Here is a 16,012-nt window from a genome sequence, read left to right on the forward strand (position 1 = left end):
CTTGTAAAGTTTCATCAGCAGAAAGCTGCAGACAGCAGGCAGAGACAGAGACCAAATGACGTTCCTCATCCAGCACATTCCAGGCTTCACGGGAAGGTGGGTACGGAAAATGTGCCAGAAATGACATCTATTGTAGGTCACTGTAAGATGTGTGCGCTTCAAGGCTCACCTCCTCTGAGCAGCACACGTTTACGGTCATTTTATTGTGTTTTAGAGTGAAGAAGAAAAATTTTCAGCTGCTCATATCAAGATCCACACTGCTCCCCCTTTATGGGAGGCAGGCCGGAGAGTGTTTCGGAGAATAGTGTTCTGACAGAGAATCTGAATAAAAAATCTGATCTTGATCTGCTTAAATTATACATTTGGAAGTTTTTACATTAACCCTTTCACGCAGGCAGCAGTTGTAATGGCTGCTACGGAAGGTGCACACATGATTGAGAGTCAGCTGGATTTCAATGTTTTAAACCACAAAGACAAACTGAAATGGAGAATCATCACTTTGTCACGCCCCTTCTGTTATTGATAAGCCATCTGACTCACATCCTATTTCTCCTCTACTTGTTTTCCCACTCTCTTCTGCTTCATTCTTCTTAATCCCTGCTTTCACTTCTGCTTCTTAATAACAAAACTGTCTCTGTTCTTTGCATGTGTTTTCCCTGTGTGTGTGTTTACTCAGCATTTATTAATGTTTGAAAAAGAACTGATAAAAAGTAATAATTGAAAACAAATATATTTAATTATAAGCAATCAAATCAAATCAAAATGGTAAAATAAGCTATCCTAAGCAAACAAGCTGCCTAGGCTTATTCATTTTAACTGTGTTACACAAGCTATATAAAAAAGAACATGATAACGATTCTATGGAGTTCCCAGTTAAGAAATAATATAATTTTGAATTCATGGACTATTTTTTCTTAATCCTTATTTAAAAAAGTAAAAAAAAAAAAAAAAAATAGTTTAGACTTCTTTTGGAATTAAACGTGTTTATTCTCGTGTGACCAGGAAGCTGCTTTTCTCCCACATTTGTCTCCAGGACTCACTGACTTTGACAGCAAATCAGATAAAAACATGAAAGCATGTGGATCTGAACACACACCTGCTCTCAGGTTGTGAGGACGTGACCCACTGTGTGCGTGTGTGTGTGTGTGTGTGTGTGTGTGTGTGTGTGTGTGTGTGTGTGTGTGTGTGTGTGTGTGTGTGTGTGTGTGTGTGGAGGTGTAATCCGTTCCTGACCAGCTGACGCACACAGGAAGTGAGTGACTGACCACGTGGCTCCTGTCGAAGCGGGGTAACATTCGCTCCACAGTCAGAGATCCGGACCGGCCCGAGCTGCGTCCTCACAGCCCTCCAGGGAGAACCAAACACTCACACGCCGTCTGAAGGATGGAGGCAGGAGGCCAGAGCCCCGCTCAGTGCTGCCGGACGGAGGCGCCTGTGTTCAGGAGGATCCGCGCTTTGCTCCCCGTCGGCTCTAAAGCTGAACTCACGGAGCTGTCCAAACTGTCCGGACCACTGGTGAGGAACCTCTTCTCAGCATACACACAATTATTCAGTCATCCTAATAATATTTAATATAAGTTCAGCACTGTTTCCTGACTGTCACGTGGTTTGAATCAAATACACTTAACAGTCATTTATTTAAACTGCAGTCTTTGAGTTTTTTTTAATGATTAATTTTTGATTTTCTCCTAAGATTTTAGCCCAGCTCATGATTTACGGTGTGAGTCTGTTCAGCACTATTTTCTGTGGCCACCTGGGAAAGGAGGAGCTGGCAGGAGTCTCTATAGCCATTTCTGTAAGTCCGGTGTTGTGATGTTCTCCCCGCCAGCCTGTCAAGCCGGTCTCACCGTGTGTCCTGCTTTATCTCCAGGTCATCAATGTGACAGGCATCTCCATCGGAATAGGCCTGGCTTCAGCGTGTGACACTCTGATTTCACAGGTATGGATCGTACTGATGATCTGTGGAATGAATTGTTGTGTTCTTTATAGAGATCTAACAGGAGAAACCTTTCCGCCCTGCAGACCTACGGAAGTGGAAACCTTCTGAGAGTTGGAGTTATCATTCAGCGAGCCGTCCTCATTTTGCTTCTGGCATGTTTTCCCTGCTGGGCAATCCTCATCAACACCGAGTCAATCCTGCTCATAGTCAGACAGGACCCCAAAGTGGCGAGGTTGGCCCCCTAAATATATCTCAGATATGGTACTGCTCTCTGCACGTTCAGACTCTAGTTCTTGTTCATTTTGACGTGAATCTGTCTTGCAGGATTTCTCAGCTGTACGTGAAGATCTTTATGCCGGCTCTTCCTGTGAGTATGAGCAGCTTAAACTGTTTTTGGTGATTAGATAATAAAAGGATCTTAATGGAGTGATGGTAACCGTAAGAAAAGATGAGATCTGACTCCAGGAGTGATGGAAATATAGGAGAGGCCTCCAATCCAAGTCAAAGGACAGACAGGATGAATAACAGAGGCTCTAAAAGGCCGAGTGACACTTTAATCTCATATATGAAGAGTCGGACGTGGAGAATTAATGGTTCTGGACAAGTCCAACAAAAAGACTAATGCACAGAAGTACTGACATAAAAATTAATTCCCAGCTGATTTTTTTTATAGCCTGGGAAAGACGTGGAGCATTATAGATAGACATAGCTGGAACTTTCCAGCACACTTCAGTTTTATCTCTCTAAATTCACTGAGGGGTGAAGAACAGACATTTCAGACAAGTTTTGAAATCAGATTGAAAAGGTAGACATGCTGGTAATCAGACCTGCTGTAAAATCTCAGATTAAATGATCTAAAACATGAAGAGTATTTTGTGATGTTCCCCCTCCAGCCTGGACTACTGTACCTGATAACTGTGTGTCGTGTCAGGGTAGCGTGTCGGGCCCTGGTCAATACAGGTCACATAGGAAATGAACAAAACTACTGAAATCAGATTGCATAAACTAGGGCAGGTTGGCAGTCCAAAATGTGACAGCTGCTCCATAAAGAAGGTTTTATTTCCAATATTTATCAGATGTTCAGAAACTTTGTCTTCTTCTGTTCTTGTTGTTGCAGGCTTCATTTATGTATTCACTGGAATCCAGATATTTGCAAAACCAGGTGAGTTCATTCATTTCAGATCGTTATTCCATCATTGGGTAGCTCTTATTTTTTGCTTTTGTTCATTGAAATGACGAGAGACTGTTTGATTTGTTTACATTTTAGCTGGAATTCATACTGTTCTCTGTAGTTCTATAGCCATAGGTCTATGAACAGCTCCAGCTCTGTGCTCATGAATCAGTAGAGTGCCACCTAACTCTATTCAGGAAACATTTCACTGACATTCGGGTGTCTGAAAACCGTCTGAACGTTGCATCTACCACTGTGTTTGTGTTCCTTTCTCCCCCTCAGGGTGTCGTTTATCCACTAGTAATCACGGGCTTTCTGGTCAACCTGCTTAACGTGCTCATCAACTACATTCTTCTCTTCGTTTTTGATCTGGGAGTAGCGTGAGTATGTTTTTTGTTCATTTTCAGATTCCTCATCATCTTCACCCGTGAAAGAAATCTCATTCAGTAAAATGGTGATTTCAGAGGCTCGGCTATCGCCAACGCCGTGTCACAGTTCTCCATGGCTGGGAGCCTCCACGCTTACGTCATGTGGAAAGGTCTCTATAAAACCACCTGGGGAGGTGAGCACCGAGTTTGCGCTGTATAGGACTGATATCCAGCATAGTCAGAGGCATTATACAATATCATCTGGAGTCCAAAGAGTAAAACTGTGTAGCGAGTCAGAGGTGAAACGACAAGACAGACAGATTAATTATGCGACAGCACTTATTTCTCTTTAAATACTTGCAGAGAAATTCCTCATCATCTCGCATGTCATTACTTAAGATTGCTCAGCCAAACACCGCCGTAACGTCCTCCAACGTGAGGAGACGGTCTGAATCAAAGCGCCCGTCTTGCTCGTCCTGTCCAGGCTGGTCCCAGCAGTGTCTGCAGGACTGGGGCTCGTACGCCCGGCTGGCCATCCCCGGGATGGTCATGCTGTGTGCCGAGTGGTGGTCGTATGAGATCGGGAGCTTCCTAGCAGGTACCGTTCTGGGTGGTTTGGAAGCGTCTCCGTCCTTCACACACACCACCGTGTCTAACAGCTGTGTGTGATTCGAAGGGATCATCAGTGAGGTGGAGCTCGGGGCTCAGTCTGTCGTATTTCAGCTCGCCAACATTGCATACATGGTGAGTTTTTTTTAAATATACAGTATGCTCTTATATATGCTTATATTGGCAGTAATGAGTAGCTTCATCCCTCAAACAAAACTTCAGTTCACGCTGTGTCCTTGTCGGTAGTGTCCGATGGGTTTTGGCATCGCTGGCTGTGTGAGAGTGGGGAACGCTTTGGGCGCCGGACAGACTGAACAGGCCAAACTCTCCGCCAAGATGACGCTGCTCAGTGCAGGTCAGTGGACACTGGAAGTAATCTTCTATATCTGTGGCTCCTGACGACACAGCAGAGGTCAAGATGGGACTTTCTCTGAGCCAATAAGAATCCTTTATTGTTAAACCCAAATGGTTTTTATTAAGTAATCTGGAGATTTCCAAACTGTGTTCAGAGGTGAGTGTGTTTAACTCTCTTCTCTTATTTCGCTTGTTCCTCTTTCCCACAGGCTCAATCGCTGTCTGTTTCGCAATACTCTTTGGAAGCCTGAAAGAGCACATCTCCTACATCTTCACATACGATGAGTGAGTGTCAGTACATGAGTCTTCGGTGTTTTTCTTCCTGTGGCTCATTACTCTGAGCTCAGCGGCCTCGATGCCCTTTTACCTTTTCATTGCTGGTAATCGTTTACATATTAACTTTATGGCTGCGCAGCGCAGCAGCTGTAACTGTGTGGCTTCACTGTGAATAGCTTCAAGTCAGTCATTCCATTTTTAATTTCTACTCTTTCAGACAAATTCGGAAAAGAGTTGCTGAGGTGATGTCCTTCTATGCTGTCTTCCTCTTCGTCGATGGGTTATCTGTAGGTGACTTCCACTGTGTCAGAGCCTCTGTACTCATCCATACGTGGCTTTGAAGCACATTATCATGCCTCAGGACATCTTTCTCTCCCCTGCATGACTAGGCGGCCTCTAGTGGTGTTATAAGAGGAGCTGGTAAACAGAAAGTTGGAGCTTTTTGCATCGTTGTGGGGTATTACGCCTTGGGTCTTCCCACCGGGATCATACTGATGTTTGTGGCCAAATTAGGAATCTTAGGTGAGACATACAGCACAGACATTTTTCACCTTTGACGTTTGCCAAACGGTTCATTTCGTAGATCTTCAGAATTCCACTGTAAACCGTGCCCTCCTCAGGTCTGTGGATCGGGATGCTGATCTGCGCCTCCCTTCAGTGCTCGTTTCTGATCACCTATCTGATGAGAATGAACTGGAATAACGCCACAGTCGAGGTTAGTATTCTCGGGTAAATCGTCCCAGTCAAGGCCTCCAGCTGCTTGGTTGTAGATGTAGAATAATCTTTAAACGTGTGTTTTCCTCCAGGCTAAGATCAGAGCAGGAGTGAGTGTGAGCGCCACAGACTCGGGTAAGACTCGGTGTGCTTCACAATGCTCCACTTTAACATGCTTTTCTTTTGTTTAGCATGAAAAATGTAAAATTATTTCACTACTCAGGCAGAGAAACTTTGATAACTTGTTTTAATTTAAAGAGTAACTGAAGAACGATAAGTCTGACCACGTCCCAATAAAGTTCCTTTTAGAATTCAAGTTAATATGATTGAAGACTAACCTGGTACCTTTTAACCTGGTCATCGTGGCTTTTATGGTCTCGATCGTCCACATAGGAGGGAAGGAGTTCTTCATAAAGTTCATAAAGTTATACTGACTCACTTTTATGAGCTCTTTAATCCTGTATGACCTTTGTTATGGACGTCTTCTGCTCTTATCACTACATTAAAACAAACTGACATCAGATTATCAGACTTTTCATCTTTTTAAATGTTCTCAAACCTGTGATTTCACTTGTGCTCCAAAATTCAACTTTTTTTCCTTTTTTTTTTTTAATATAGTCAGTACGTAGTTTAATAAGTTGTAACTTAAACATACAGAATCCCTGTCTGAGCAATTAGTTATGAAGTTAAAATGAATACTTTGGGGAAAGAAAAGAAGTTGAGAGTCGGTGATAAAATATGACAGAAGTGCACAACGCTCATGGTGTGAGGTGTTGTATGAGCTTGTCATTGTCAGTTACAGCTCGGAGAATTAATCAGAAACAAACTCAACAAAACATCTTTATTCAAGCAAACGTTCACATATGAACAATATGAATAACACTGATGGGACGAATCCATCATTTGAACTCTGACACTGACGTTTATTGTTGTTTGACTAATTATTAGATATATTTAAGTCAAAAGTTAGTAAGTAAATATAAAAACTCAGATTCTGTGTTTGACTTCATGATTAAAGAAAAGGCTTTTAATAATAATGATAATAATTAGGATGCATGTTTAAGAGTAAAACGAGCCAAAATCTTAAAAGACTAGTTTTGTCTGATTGGTTTTCTTGTTTTGCTCCATATCGATTCACATATTGTACCTTTTTGAGGTAACAGGCATTTTCATTCCTAAATCCAGGTCCAGAACCAGAAGATCAAGACGATCTGCAGAACCAGACCGACGTCAGTGAGCTGATCGACATGGAGGAAACCGCCATGAAATCAGCGGCGCACCCGCTCGCTTTCAGGATGGTGGTTCTGCGCCGGAGCCTCACTCTGGCCGCCATGCTGTCTTTCTTGCTTTCTGGTATCATTTTGAGCTTGATAATTCCAAACTTAATTACATGACAGTGAGTGCAGTTTTTAGCGGGGTAACTTTTCGGCGGTACGATTCCTTGCGGGTGTTTGCTTTGCAGCAGCCCGAGCAGGACAGCAGGCATGCAAACATGCAAAGGAGCAAAAGATGAGGGGCACCAAGTCAGCGAAGCAGTTTAGGATCAACTGAATAATCTCTGAACGCAATCATAAGATACCCAAACAAAGCATTCAGTGGTAAACTGAAGGAAACACAAGCATGTGGGAAGTCGTGGCGAAGGCTCTGTTTCCTGACCACAGTAGTGTTTGACCTATTTATCAATCAGCTGCACTAACTGGGAATGGGAGAGGTTTATGTTAAGAATATGAATGTGAAACACTGTACACGTCAGTAATGTGAAGGAAAACTCCTGCAGATGGGAAGAGTGACTCTTATTTAATACACTTTTTTGGCAAATAACATGATTTGAATCCACAGTCAATGAAGTGAAGGCACTCTTTTAAGTGTGAGCATTTAGTCCATGTATAATTTATTAAAAAAAAAAAAGGAGATAGTTAATTGTCAAATTGTTACCACAGTGCAGTGCAAAATATAATTCACAATACTTTTGAATTAAAATGTTCAAATTTGTAATTTTTTTTTTAAAGTGTCCTGTAAAGAATTAAAATGTTCATCTATAAGTAATCTGTCTTCAAGCACATTTTATCAGTGTGTTGAAAACATTAACCAGTCACATTGTGAATGTCTTTCACACACTATGATTCTTCATTTGGAAGCAGCACAGTGGAGAGCGTTTGGCCGGGTGTGTATGTAGTGTTGATCTGGTCCAGGGTGAAGTTACTGGAGGATGGAGTCTCTGGCAGAGGCACGAGGAAGTGCACAGCAGCTCCGACGGCTAGGAGGAGGACGGCTGCACACATGGTGAGCCCCCGTCTGACGATCAGCTGGGTGGTGGACAGACGTCTCCCCTTCGGCTGCTGGGCTGCAGGTTCACCCTCCCTCTCCGTCACGCCATCGGGACACTCGGTCCTCACAGACGTGTAGCCGTCGACCTGCTGGGAGAAAGCGCCATACTGACCATGGAGCGAATCTGTTGATTTAGAAGGGTTCGAAAACCACCAGCAGCACTTACATTCCTGGTATTTACTGTCTGGTCTGTTGTGCTTTCACCTGATGTCGACACGTTAGTGTTTTTTTGAGCTCGTTTCACAGCCTGCAAGCAAGCAGAGTGTAAAAAAACTCCATTTGTTTTTATTCCAGTGCCTCAAGATGAGTTATTTGTCTCTGTAACTCCTGATGTGCAGAGTAGAGCCCTGCAGGAGTGTGTCGGATGCTCCTGGGTCGTACCTCCTCAGCCATCCTCTCCCAGTTCATCTTGAAGATGACAGTGATGTAGAAGGTGGACTGTAAGATGACACAAACGAGCAGCCCCAGCCAGAACCCTGCAGAGAGGACGGCAAATTAGGCAGCGAAGCGCCCAGCAGGCTTCACTCACTGTGCAGCTTCTGGCAGATAACTGAAGAGTTATTTTGGGAATTCACCTAAGACTCGCAGTTTTGCCACAAACATCAAAGTAATGCTCAGTGTGAGCCCGATGCAGTAGTATCCGATGAAGTTAGCCACCGCTGGTATCTTCTGTTTGCCCGTGCCCAGGAAGATGCCTGTGCACACAGACTGGAATGTGAAGAGATGTGGATGCATTATGCCGTCACTGTTACAGTTCCCATGTGATAATAACCTCTAAATAAAAACACTTCAATTTCACATTTATCCAGTTTGTTATTGCAGTTTGATTGTGTACTACCAAGAATGTTAAACTCACCACAAGACCATCGAAGAACTGAAGGAAGCAGTAAGCAGTCATCAAATGTGAAACCAAACCAATAATTTTCCTGCAAATACAGATTTTTGAGAATTATACTGTTGCACATCCTTGTAAACAGCAATTTTAGATTTGTATTTCATGTAATAATAGATTATCGCTGTTCTTAAAATGTGTGTGCAGCTATTTACACTCACTCATCAGAGGTGAAGATGCAGCCAATAACTGTTTTAGTGCAGCCGAGCACAGTGCCTTCAACCACTGCAATGCTTCCTGGGAAAGAGAAGCTTTTCAAATGGCAGTAAAACAGTGAAGGGTTAAATTACAGAGAGACAATTAACATTTATGACTGACCTGCCAGAGCGAGAGCCACTTTGCTGCTGAGGACGGCCCTGGCGCTGTCCCCTGCCCCGAGAGCATTGCCCACCCGAGCACAGGCTGCAGCTTGAATACCAAAAGGGAACTATGGAGTCAACATTTAGGAAAAGTTAAGGATGGCATTGGCTTGTGAACTGGAAAATAATTTGATTAAACATACAGTACCATGTAGGTTATGACTGACACCATCATCATAGCATGTTGGGCTGCCAGTTCATTTTCACTCAGCATTCCTAGTCAGAGACCAAGGAAAACAAGCGAACTGTATAAACTGACACCTGGTTTTAAATCTAAAGTTACGAAGGTAACTACGGTTCCATGAATCCCGGCTGACCGCCAGAAGTCACTGAATAATCCCTTGGTGCATGCGCAGTTGAAGTATGTATACTAACAACATCACTGGTGACCCCTGGGTGATCCGAGGAAGGTAACAAGTTTGTAAAGACCGGGTAGATCCCTACATGTTTCACCTAGCAGGGGTGATTAAAAAGTTGCCCTGCGCTGTCATTTTATATGCCAAACTTGGGTCACTGGAGTAGAATAATTTTATGTCATGCTTTTTTGTACTGAAAAAAATGAAAAAAAAAAACAACAACAACCAATTTTTGGACATTTGCATTCGGTGCAGGGATATTATTTAAGGGGGTGCAGCGCATGCTCCAGGTGATGGAGAGGAGTGACGTGACACGCCAACCTGAGGACTCCTGCCAGAACAGCAAAGCTGTGGAATGCTTGCCAATGGGATCTGTGCTGAAGGGATTATAACTTTGTTGCCCATTAGGAATCACTGGATTGTTCTTCCATGGAGCTGCTGGGGACACATTCGGGGACCAGAGGACTGGGGGATTGATCGGGCTGTGAGTAAAGATCTACTGCTGACCCACTCAGTCAGTCTCCTGTGGGGACGTGTGCCTCTGACTCAGGGAAACCTCGTGGGGGGTAGTTTGGACATTAAGCTGCCTTTTCTGTTTATTTCTTGGCATACCGTGTTGTGCAGCGTTTTCTGTTGCGTTTATTAGGAGGTGTGCTTGAGCGACGAGTTGCTGGTTTTCTGTTGGGGGAGTGGGATTTCCTGTTAGAATAAATGCCGTGTTTGGGCTCAATTGTATGTTCTGGTCTGTCTGTTAATCACCTCTGCTAATAGGTGTTTATCCGCCCGTGACCTTATAGAGCTCAGTGACAATATCGCTTTGGAAAAAACAGGTGGCTTGTTATAAGTTCTGGTGTCCGACACAGGTGCGGTTCCCACAGAATCATCTCGCGTAATCATGAGGATTCTGAGTGGTGGTCATTTGGGATTCATAGAACCGAAGTTACATTCATAACTTTCATTCTATTTCATCCCTACTGACCAACAGAAGGTGTTGCTGAAAGCACGGAATGACTAGTACCTGCTAGGGTGGAGGGGGTGGAGGGAGGAGGGTGGGGGATGGGAGAGTTTTGGGGGGTTGTGATGCCCTAGGTCTCGGGGTATGCGGCTCTGGAGCACTGAGGGGGGGCTGCTGCCCTGCTGACCCAGCGGTTCTCTTGCGATTTGGGCCTTCCAGTAGACAATGTGTAAGCAGAGTCGGTGAGGACTGGAGTGCCAAACCTGGTCTCTGTGCTGGGACAACAGATCTCTCCTTTTGGGGGAAGGAACAGGACCATGGTTCACTGCGAGAGAGTGTGCTGCAGCAAGGGAACCATGCCCAAGCTGGACAGAAGGGGGCCTCCAGCAACAGCATGTGGCCTTCCTGAAGAATTGTCTGGGGTGTCCGTCAGATCAGAAAGGTATCGCGAAAGCCCTCTGGACAAGGGTGTTTTTAGGCCAAGCGCGTCTTGGAGGCAAAATTCACCCGGTGGAGAGCTCTGACGTGGAAGGGAGCCCGCTTATGGGTTCAGGATCCTGGAAGATACATGACCCACACGCTGGCCAGACAGGATGCAGCCCACTTGAGAAGTCATTGGAAGGCCTCCAACAACTGGGACGACCTGTTGCTACCCTGGTGGTTGATGTGGGAGATGGTCGAGGTGTTGTCTGACTGTACGTGTATGTGCATTCCCTGTGCTCTGTGCTGCACCAAACACGCCACTGTCCCTGAACTTCTCTGTGACGCTAGATGGCACCCCACCTCAAGAGACTGGCATCCGTGGTGGGCCGGAGCCACACTCGATGGAGCACCCTCAATGGGAAGTCCGATTCTTCCAAGGGGCAGGGCCAGGAGGCGCAGCTGCAACACCCTGGGTCTCAGGCAAAGGTGCCAACCACCTCCTCAAGAGTATAATGACGGCACAGCCACGAGGCAGCTCCCCCATCTCCCCCATCTTTCTGCCCTCTGGCTAGAGATGCCATCCGCTGGGAGCAGGGGGGCACAAACACCGCCTTCACCAGTCATGGGCTCCAGGCTGACGATAACAACATTGCTCAGTAGCTTAACAGACAAGGTTGGGCAGTAAGCTGAGGGGAGGGAGCACAAATGCCTCCTGCACAGCAGACGGTTTGCCCCCACGTCGCAGGAAGAGCACAGCATGGTCGTCAATGGCAACGGTTACAAACCAGCACTAGTTGTGTCGTTAACAGCCAGGATTGGCACCAATAATAAACCATGTTGGCTAACGGTCGGGCTCAGTACCAATAAGCCAGGACAAGAGAGCATGAATTGCGCCTCCTTTGCCAGTCGCTAAAGTTAACACTAGTCAAGTCACTAACCAGCCAAACTAAGCACCAATAAGCTGGGAAGAGAATGCAGGAACAACGCCTCCACTGGCAGTGGTCAAGCTAACACAGTGGATGAAAGCGCAGTGGGTCCCAATAAGCTGGAGAAAATAGCACAATACATCCTACAAGCAGTGGCAAAGCTAACACCAGCTACGTCACTAAGAGCCACAGCTGGCACATCAACAAGCCGGGAGAAGGGAGCACGCGGACGTGGTCCCCCGTCATGAGTAGATCTAGCTCGCTATCCAAGTGCCGAGCAGCCCGGCTAACATTTGGATACCAGGCTATCAGTACAAGACAGGAGCAACACTCCTGTACGGCATGCTAGTGACCTCTGGTGCCCAAACGATTCTCGGGGGAGGAGAACAAGGCCACTGACCCTCTGACACTCTCAAAACAAGAGATTCAACAACCTTACCGTTTGCCGGAAGGTTAAGAGTGAATCCCTCTACCAGAGCAGACGCCACAGCGGCACCACCCATCCTTGGGACAAAGGTGAAAAAAGGAGGTAACTGCCATCGCAACCTTTGGAGGGGGAACTTCACTGCTCCGACCAACATGGTTTCAAGGTTACCAGCAATGCAGTATGTCATATAGGCTAGTCCCGTAATCTACTCAGTTGTATGTAAATTACATGAAAAGAAAAGAGGAACCGAACCTGGGACTGACACTGGAACTTATGACCTTACAGGGTCTCCCAAGGGTCACAAGTGACGTTGTTGAACATACTGGAATTGTGCATCCATGAAGGAAACATTCAGTGCTTTCAGCCCCACCTTCTCGCGGTCGGAAGGGATGAAATAGAATTCCTTTAACATGTATGCTACTTAAATTACCTGCAAAGAATCCCCCAAACTCAAACACCCACCACTCAAAGCATTTCATCAGTGCACTGGGAATGGCCAGCTTCATGTAGGAGCCCCATTCCTGCAGTGATTCCACAGACCAGCCTGCAGAGGGAGCGAGACTGCTGTTTATAGAGAAATGAAGCTGTACAGCCTCCACTCTGCTCTGCAGACTGTCCCTCACCTCCCCATGTTGATACGTGGAGCTTCTTCCACCGGATGTAAGCAAACAGAAACGCACAGATGTAAATCTGAGACAGAGTATTGGCTGCTGCGGAACCACTGCAACACACAAAACATCTTGAGTTTCCTATTTTTTTTCTTTTGACAATATCCATGGATTTAAAGTGTCACAGCTGAGCACACGCACCTCACACCCAGATCCAGCCAGTAGAGAAAGATGTAGTTGGTCACCACGTTTGCAACGTTTGCCATCGCTGCAGTGTACATTTGTGGCAGAATTATTCCCTGAGAACAAATTAATTAGTCACACATCTTTTAATGCAGGAATTAATTTGATCTCTCTCTCTCTCTCTCTCTCTCTCTCTCTCTCTCACCCAACTTCAATGCACATTTTTCTACTCAAATGAGGCATAAAAAGCACAAGCTGCAATAATGAAAGACATCCTCCTGACTCCCAGACTCGTCTTGCTGCTGCAGCATCCCACAGGAGTCCAACCCACACTTCAAAACCCACTGATGTAGAGATCTGTAGCATCAGAGCACCTGGTTCTGCAGGTAGGACACCTGAAGATGGTGTAGGAACATTGCCTGCAGAGAAAAAGATCCTTCATGAGGTTTCTACAGTGAACGTTTTACATTTTGAGACATTGGTGAGAGAAGAGTACTGACTCACTGGTACAGCAGGGAGGAAGACTGTGATATACAGCTGAGCTATTCTGAAAACAAGAAGCTCCAGTAAGAACCAACTGATAAAGCAGTGGTCACATCAATCAGCTCAATCTCTTTCACCTGTGCAGACAATCAAAACACACACAGAAAACCCCTATTAACTGAAAACTAAAATTTTGCTTGCTCCTGTGAGTAATATGCGTCGGCCATATTGAAGGGTTGAACATTGAGGGTGCGAGTTTCCTGCTCAGCTGCTCGTCAGAGTTTCTGTAGCATTGCTCAGCCTTACTGCCTTTGTCAATCAAGTGCTCTTGGCAGCAGACAGCTGAATTTACTTTCAAACTGAGCGTGCTTTGCTCCCTCAAAATACCAACAGAACCAGTGATGGAGGCAAGTCATTGAAAAAGCTAGTTTTTAAATGGGTGCAACCCTTAAAATGCCACCTTGGGAGGATGTTTCTGAGAATTTATTAACACTGTAGTCTATATAAAGGTACGTGGAGAAAGATTGTGCTTGAAGGCAAATTTTGTGCCATTTAAAACACATTTTGGGTGAATCCTTTAAAGTGCTGGTGATGCACAGTGTGCTCAATCTTATTTATGAAATGAAATGAGATTATATTGAAGACAAAACTAGATCAGAATTGATAGAATAAAGTTGTAGTGTTGACTTTCTCCAGCTATAGCAGAGGTCATTTGGTCTCCCTGTGGAATACTGAGTTTCTGTTTATGCATTTCAGCCTGGTTCATGAATCCGCTCTGCTCTGTGGGGACCTGAGCTGATTTTAATGTGGAGCTGCTCACTGAGAAATTGCAGCCCTCTTGCTGATTCACATTTGCCAACATTGCTTGTAGTCAAGGTCCGCCAGTGGGCGGGGCAGACGTGGAGGCCTCACTAGCCTCCTGCACCTCAACGAGCAGGAGGCTCCTGTTGATTTCAGTCAGGACGAGGCAGCAGCTGTGATTAACTTCAACATTTGCATGTCGCAGGCTCATGCTGTAAGGTCGTCCCCTGACAGCAACAATGGTCACTGCTTGTGTGTATTTGTTGCAGTTGGTTACCTGGCCACCTTGGGGTCCTGGCCCAGGTATAACAGGATGGGCTGGGCGTTGATGAGGAGACCCCAGCAGGGCAGACAGAACAGCAGCAGGATGGCGATGCCCCGCTGGAGGATCACCCCCACCCGCAGGAGGTTCCTTCCACCAAATGTCTGCACAGCACAGTGACGTTGTTAGAGAGGAGGACAGTCAGGAAAGGAGCAAACCGTCGAAACATTCCAGTGTGTTATGTGTTCATATCAAAGGAGGTTCCAGACCTGAGACACCAAAGTGTCACATGCCAGTCCCAGACCGTACCCTGTTGCTGCCGTTGTAACATTAATGGTCTGAAATGAAGGCACAGATTTACAAGCAATATGACTTACAAGGGAAAAATGTGCAATTAAATGTAAAAAAAAAACCCTTTTTAATTAAAATGAAAGCTCTAAGTCAGGGTTCATTCCCAGCTGACTGCAGGAGGTTTATCTCGGGGAGGATGGTGTCCTGTTGATTTTCACTCCCTCCGCTGCCATGTAATTAAATCCCCTCTTGTTATTCTCTTCATGTCAGCCAACTCACGTCCAGGGAGCACACGGTTCACCACTTACAGCAGAAGCTAATCCATAACCGGCCATCACTTCATTTCCCAGACGTCCACAGAACATCGTGACCACAAATGGAAGCAGATAGTTGAGGATTCTCGAGAGCAGCTAGAAAAACAAACAGTTACGTTCTGGTGGGTCAAACAGCCACCAAATAACACCTGGAATCACAGTGAGCTTTAAGCAAAAAACAACAATTCATTCAATCAGCAGTCAGGCCGAGTCTTGACAAAGGAGCTTCGACACTTTGCTTTCTATTTTTGGCAGGATGCAGGCACTGCTGACACCTGCCAAACACAGTTTAAGGTTCATCGATTTCTGCCTCCAAGTCTCAGATGAAAAAGTCGCTTTTCCTAACATCGTAACCTTTCCTTTGGCAGAAGAACAGCTGCCATCAATCTCCTCCTTTATACACGAGCTTTACGGCAAGGGCACCCTCAATCCACACATGGTCTCGCAGACGCGACAGGAAGTGTGAGCAGTGCCAGTCCTTACCAGAGGCCCTGTCATTCTCAGGATGTGGTACAGCTCGTCTCTGTGGGTCGCGGGAACCCTGCGGCGCGCCCACCTGCAGCAGAAGAGCTTGTCACTGGACCTCTTCATGTCCTCAAATGGGATGCTAACACGGGTCCTTCCACCAGAGCCTTGCTCTTTCCTCTCACGTACTTATCTTCGCCGCTCCCCAGGAAGCCGAGGAGGATGGAAATCTCTCTGCGGTCCCAGCTGCCCCGGATCCTCGCCGAGGCCGGCTGAAACAACACAGATTGGGAGCGAAAGACAAGAAAAAAGCCCAACAAAACAAACACTGGGATGGAGGACTTGAAAGCAAGAATGTTATTTATCTGAGTGATTAAACTTGTGTCGAACACAATTATGGGCCTCCGGTTGTGGTCATTTGAGGAAGTCCTGCAACAACAAGACTGGCTTGGTTTTCATCACTAAAATAATAAAACCTGTTAAATGAGTGAACAAAACAAAATGATGG

At 45.6% G+C, this 16,012-nt stretch overlaps 2 protein-coding genes across 3 annotated transcripts; one reads left to right on the top strand and one right to left on the bottom strand.

The window, feature by feature from the left end:
• The first annotated feature begins 1,147 nt into the window (after nt 1–1,147).
• On the top strand, nt 1,148–7,477 carry slc47a3 (solute carrier family 47 member 3). The gene is made up of 17 exons (XM_030108933.1): nt 1,148–1,515; nt 1,694–1,795; nt 1,871–1,939; nt 2,023–2,171; nt 2,264–2,306; nt 3,057–3,101; nt 3,393–3,490; nt 3,575–3,672; nt 3,963–4,076; nt 4,155–4,222; nt 4,334–4,442; nt 4,651–4,726; nt 4,935–5,004; nt 5,107–5,239; nt 5,338–5,432; nt 5,524–5,566; nt 6,617–7,477. The coding sequence occupies exons 1-17, from the start codon at nt 1,384–1,386 to the stop codon at nt 6,823–6,825; spliced, it is 1,653 nt and encodes a 550-aa protein (XP_029964793.1). The 5' UTR covers nt 1,148–1,383; the 3' UTR covers nt 6,826–7,477.
• On the bottom strand, nt 7,253–15,698 carry LOC115400875 (multidrug and toxin extrusion protein 1-like). Of its 2 annotated transcripts, none has more exons than XM_030108932.1 (17): nt 15,523–15,698; nt 15,034–15,135; nt 14,704–14,772; nt 14,450–14,598; nt 13,393–13,435; nt 13,263–13,307; nt 12,907–13,004; nt 12,721–12,818; nt 12,528–12,641; nt 9,159–9,226; nt 8,970–9,078; nt 8,813–8,888; nt 8,616–8,685; nt 8,335–8,467; nt 8,141–8,235; nt 7,926–8,006; nt 7,253–7,845 (listed from the first exon to the last, which is right to left on the bottom strand). In XM_030108932.1, exons 1-17 carry the CDS (start codon nt 15,628–15,630, stop codon nt 7,549–7,551), a joined length of 1,755 nt encoding a protein of 584 aa, XP_029964792.1. In that variant the 5' UTR covers nt 15,631–15,698; the 3' UTR covers nt 7,253–7,548. The 2 variants fall into 2 exon arrangements, with proteins under 2 accessions (XP_029964792.1, XP_029964791.1); XM_030108931.1 differs by having other exon boundaries at nt 7,253–7,848.
• Between the last annotated feature and the right edge of the window lie 314 nt (nt 15,699–16,012).

This window comes from Salarias fasciatus, chromosome 14 (genome assembly GCF_902148845.1).
Source record: "Salarias fasciatus chromosome 14, fSalaFa1.1, whole genome shotgun sequence".
Taxonomy (NCBI): Eukaryota; Metazoa; Chordata; class Actinopteri; order Blenniiformes; family Blenniidae; genus Salarias; species Salarias fasciatus.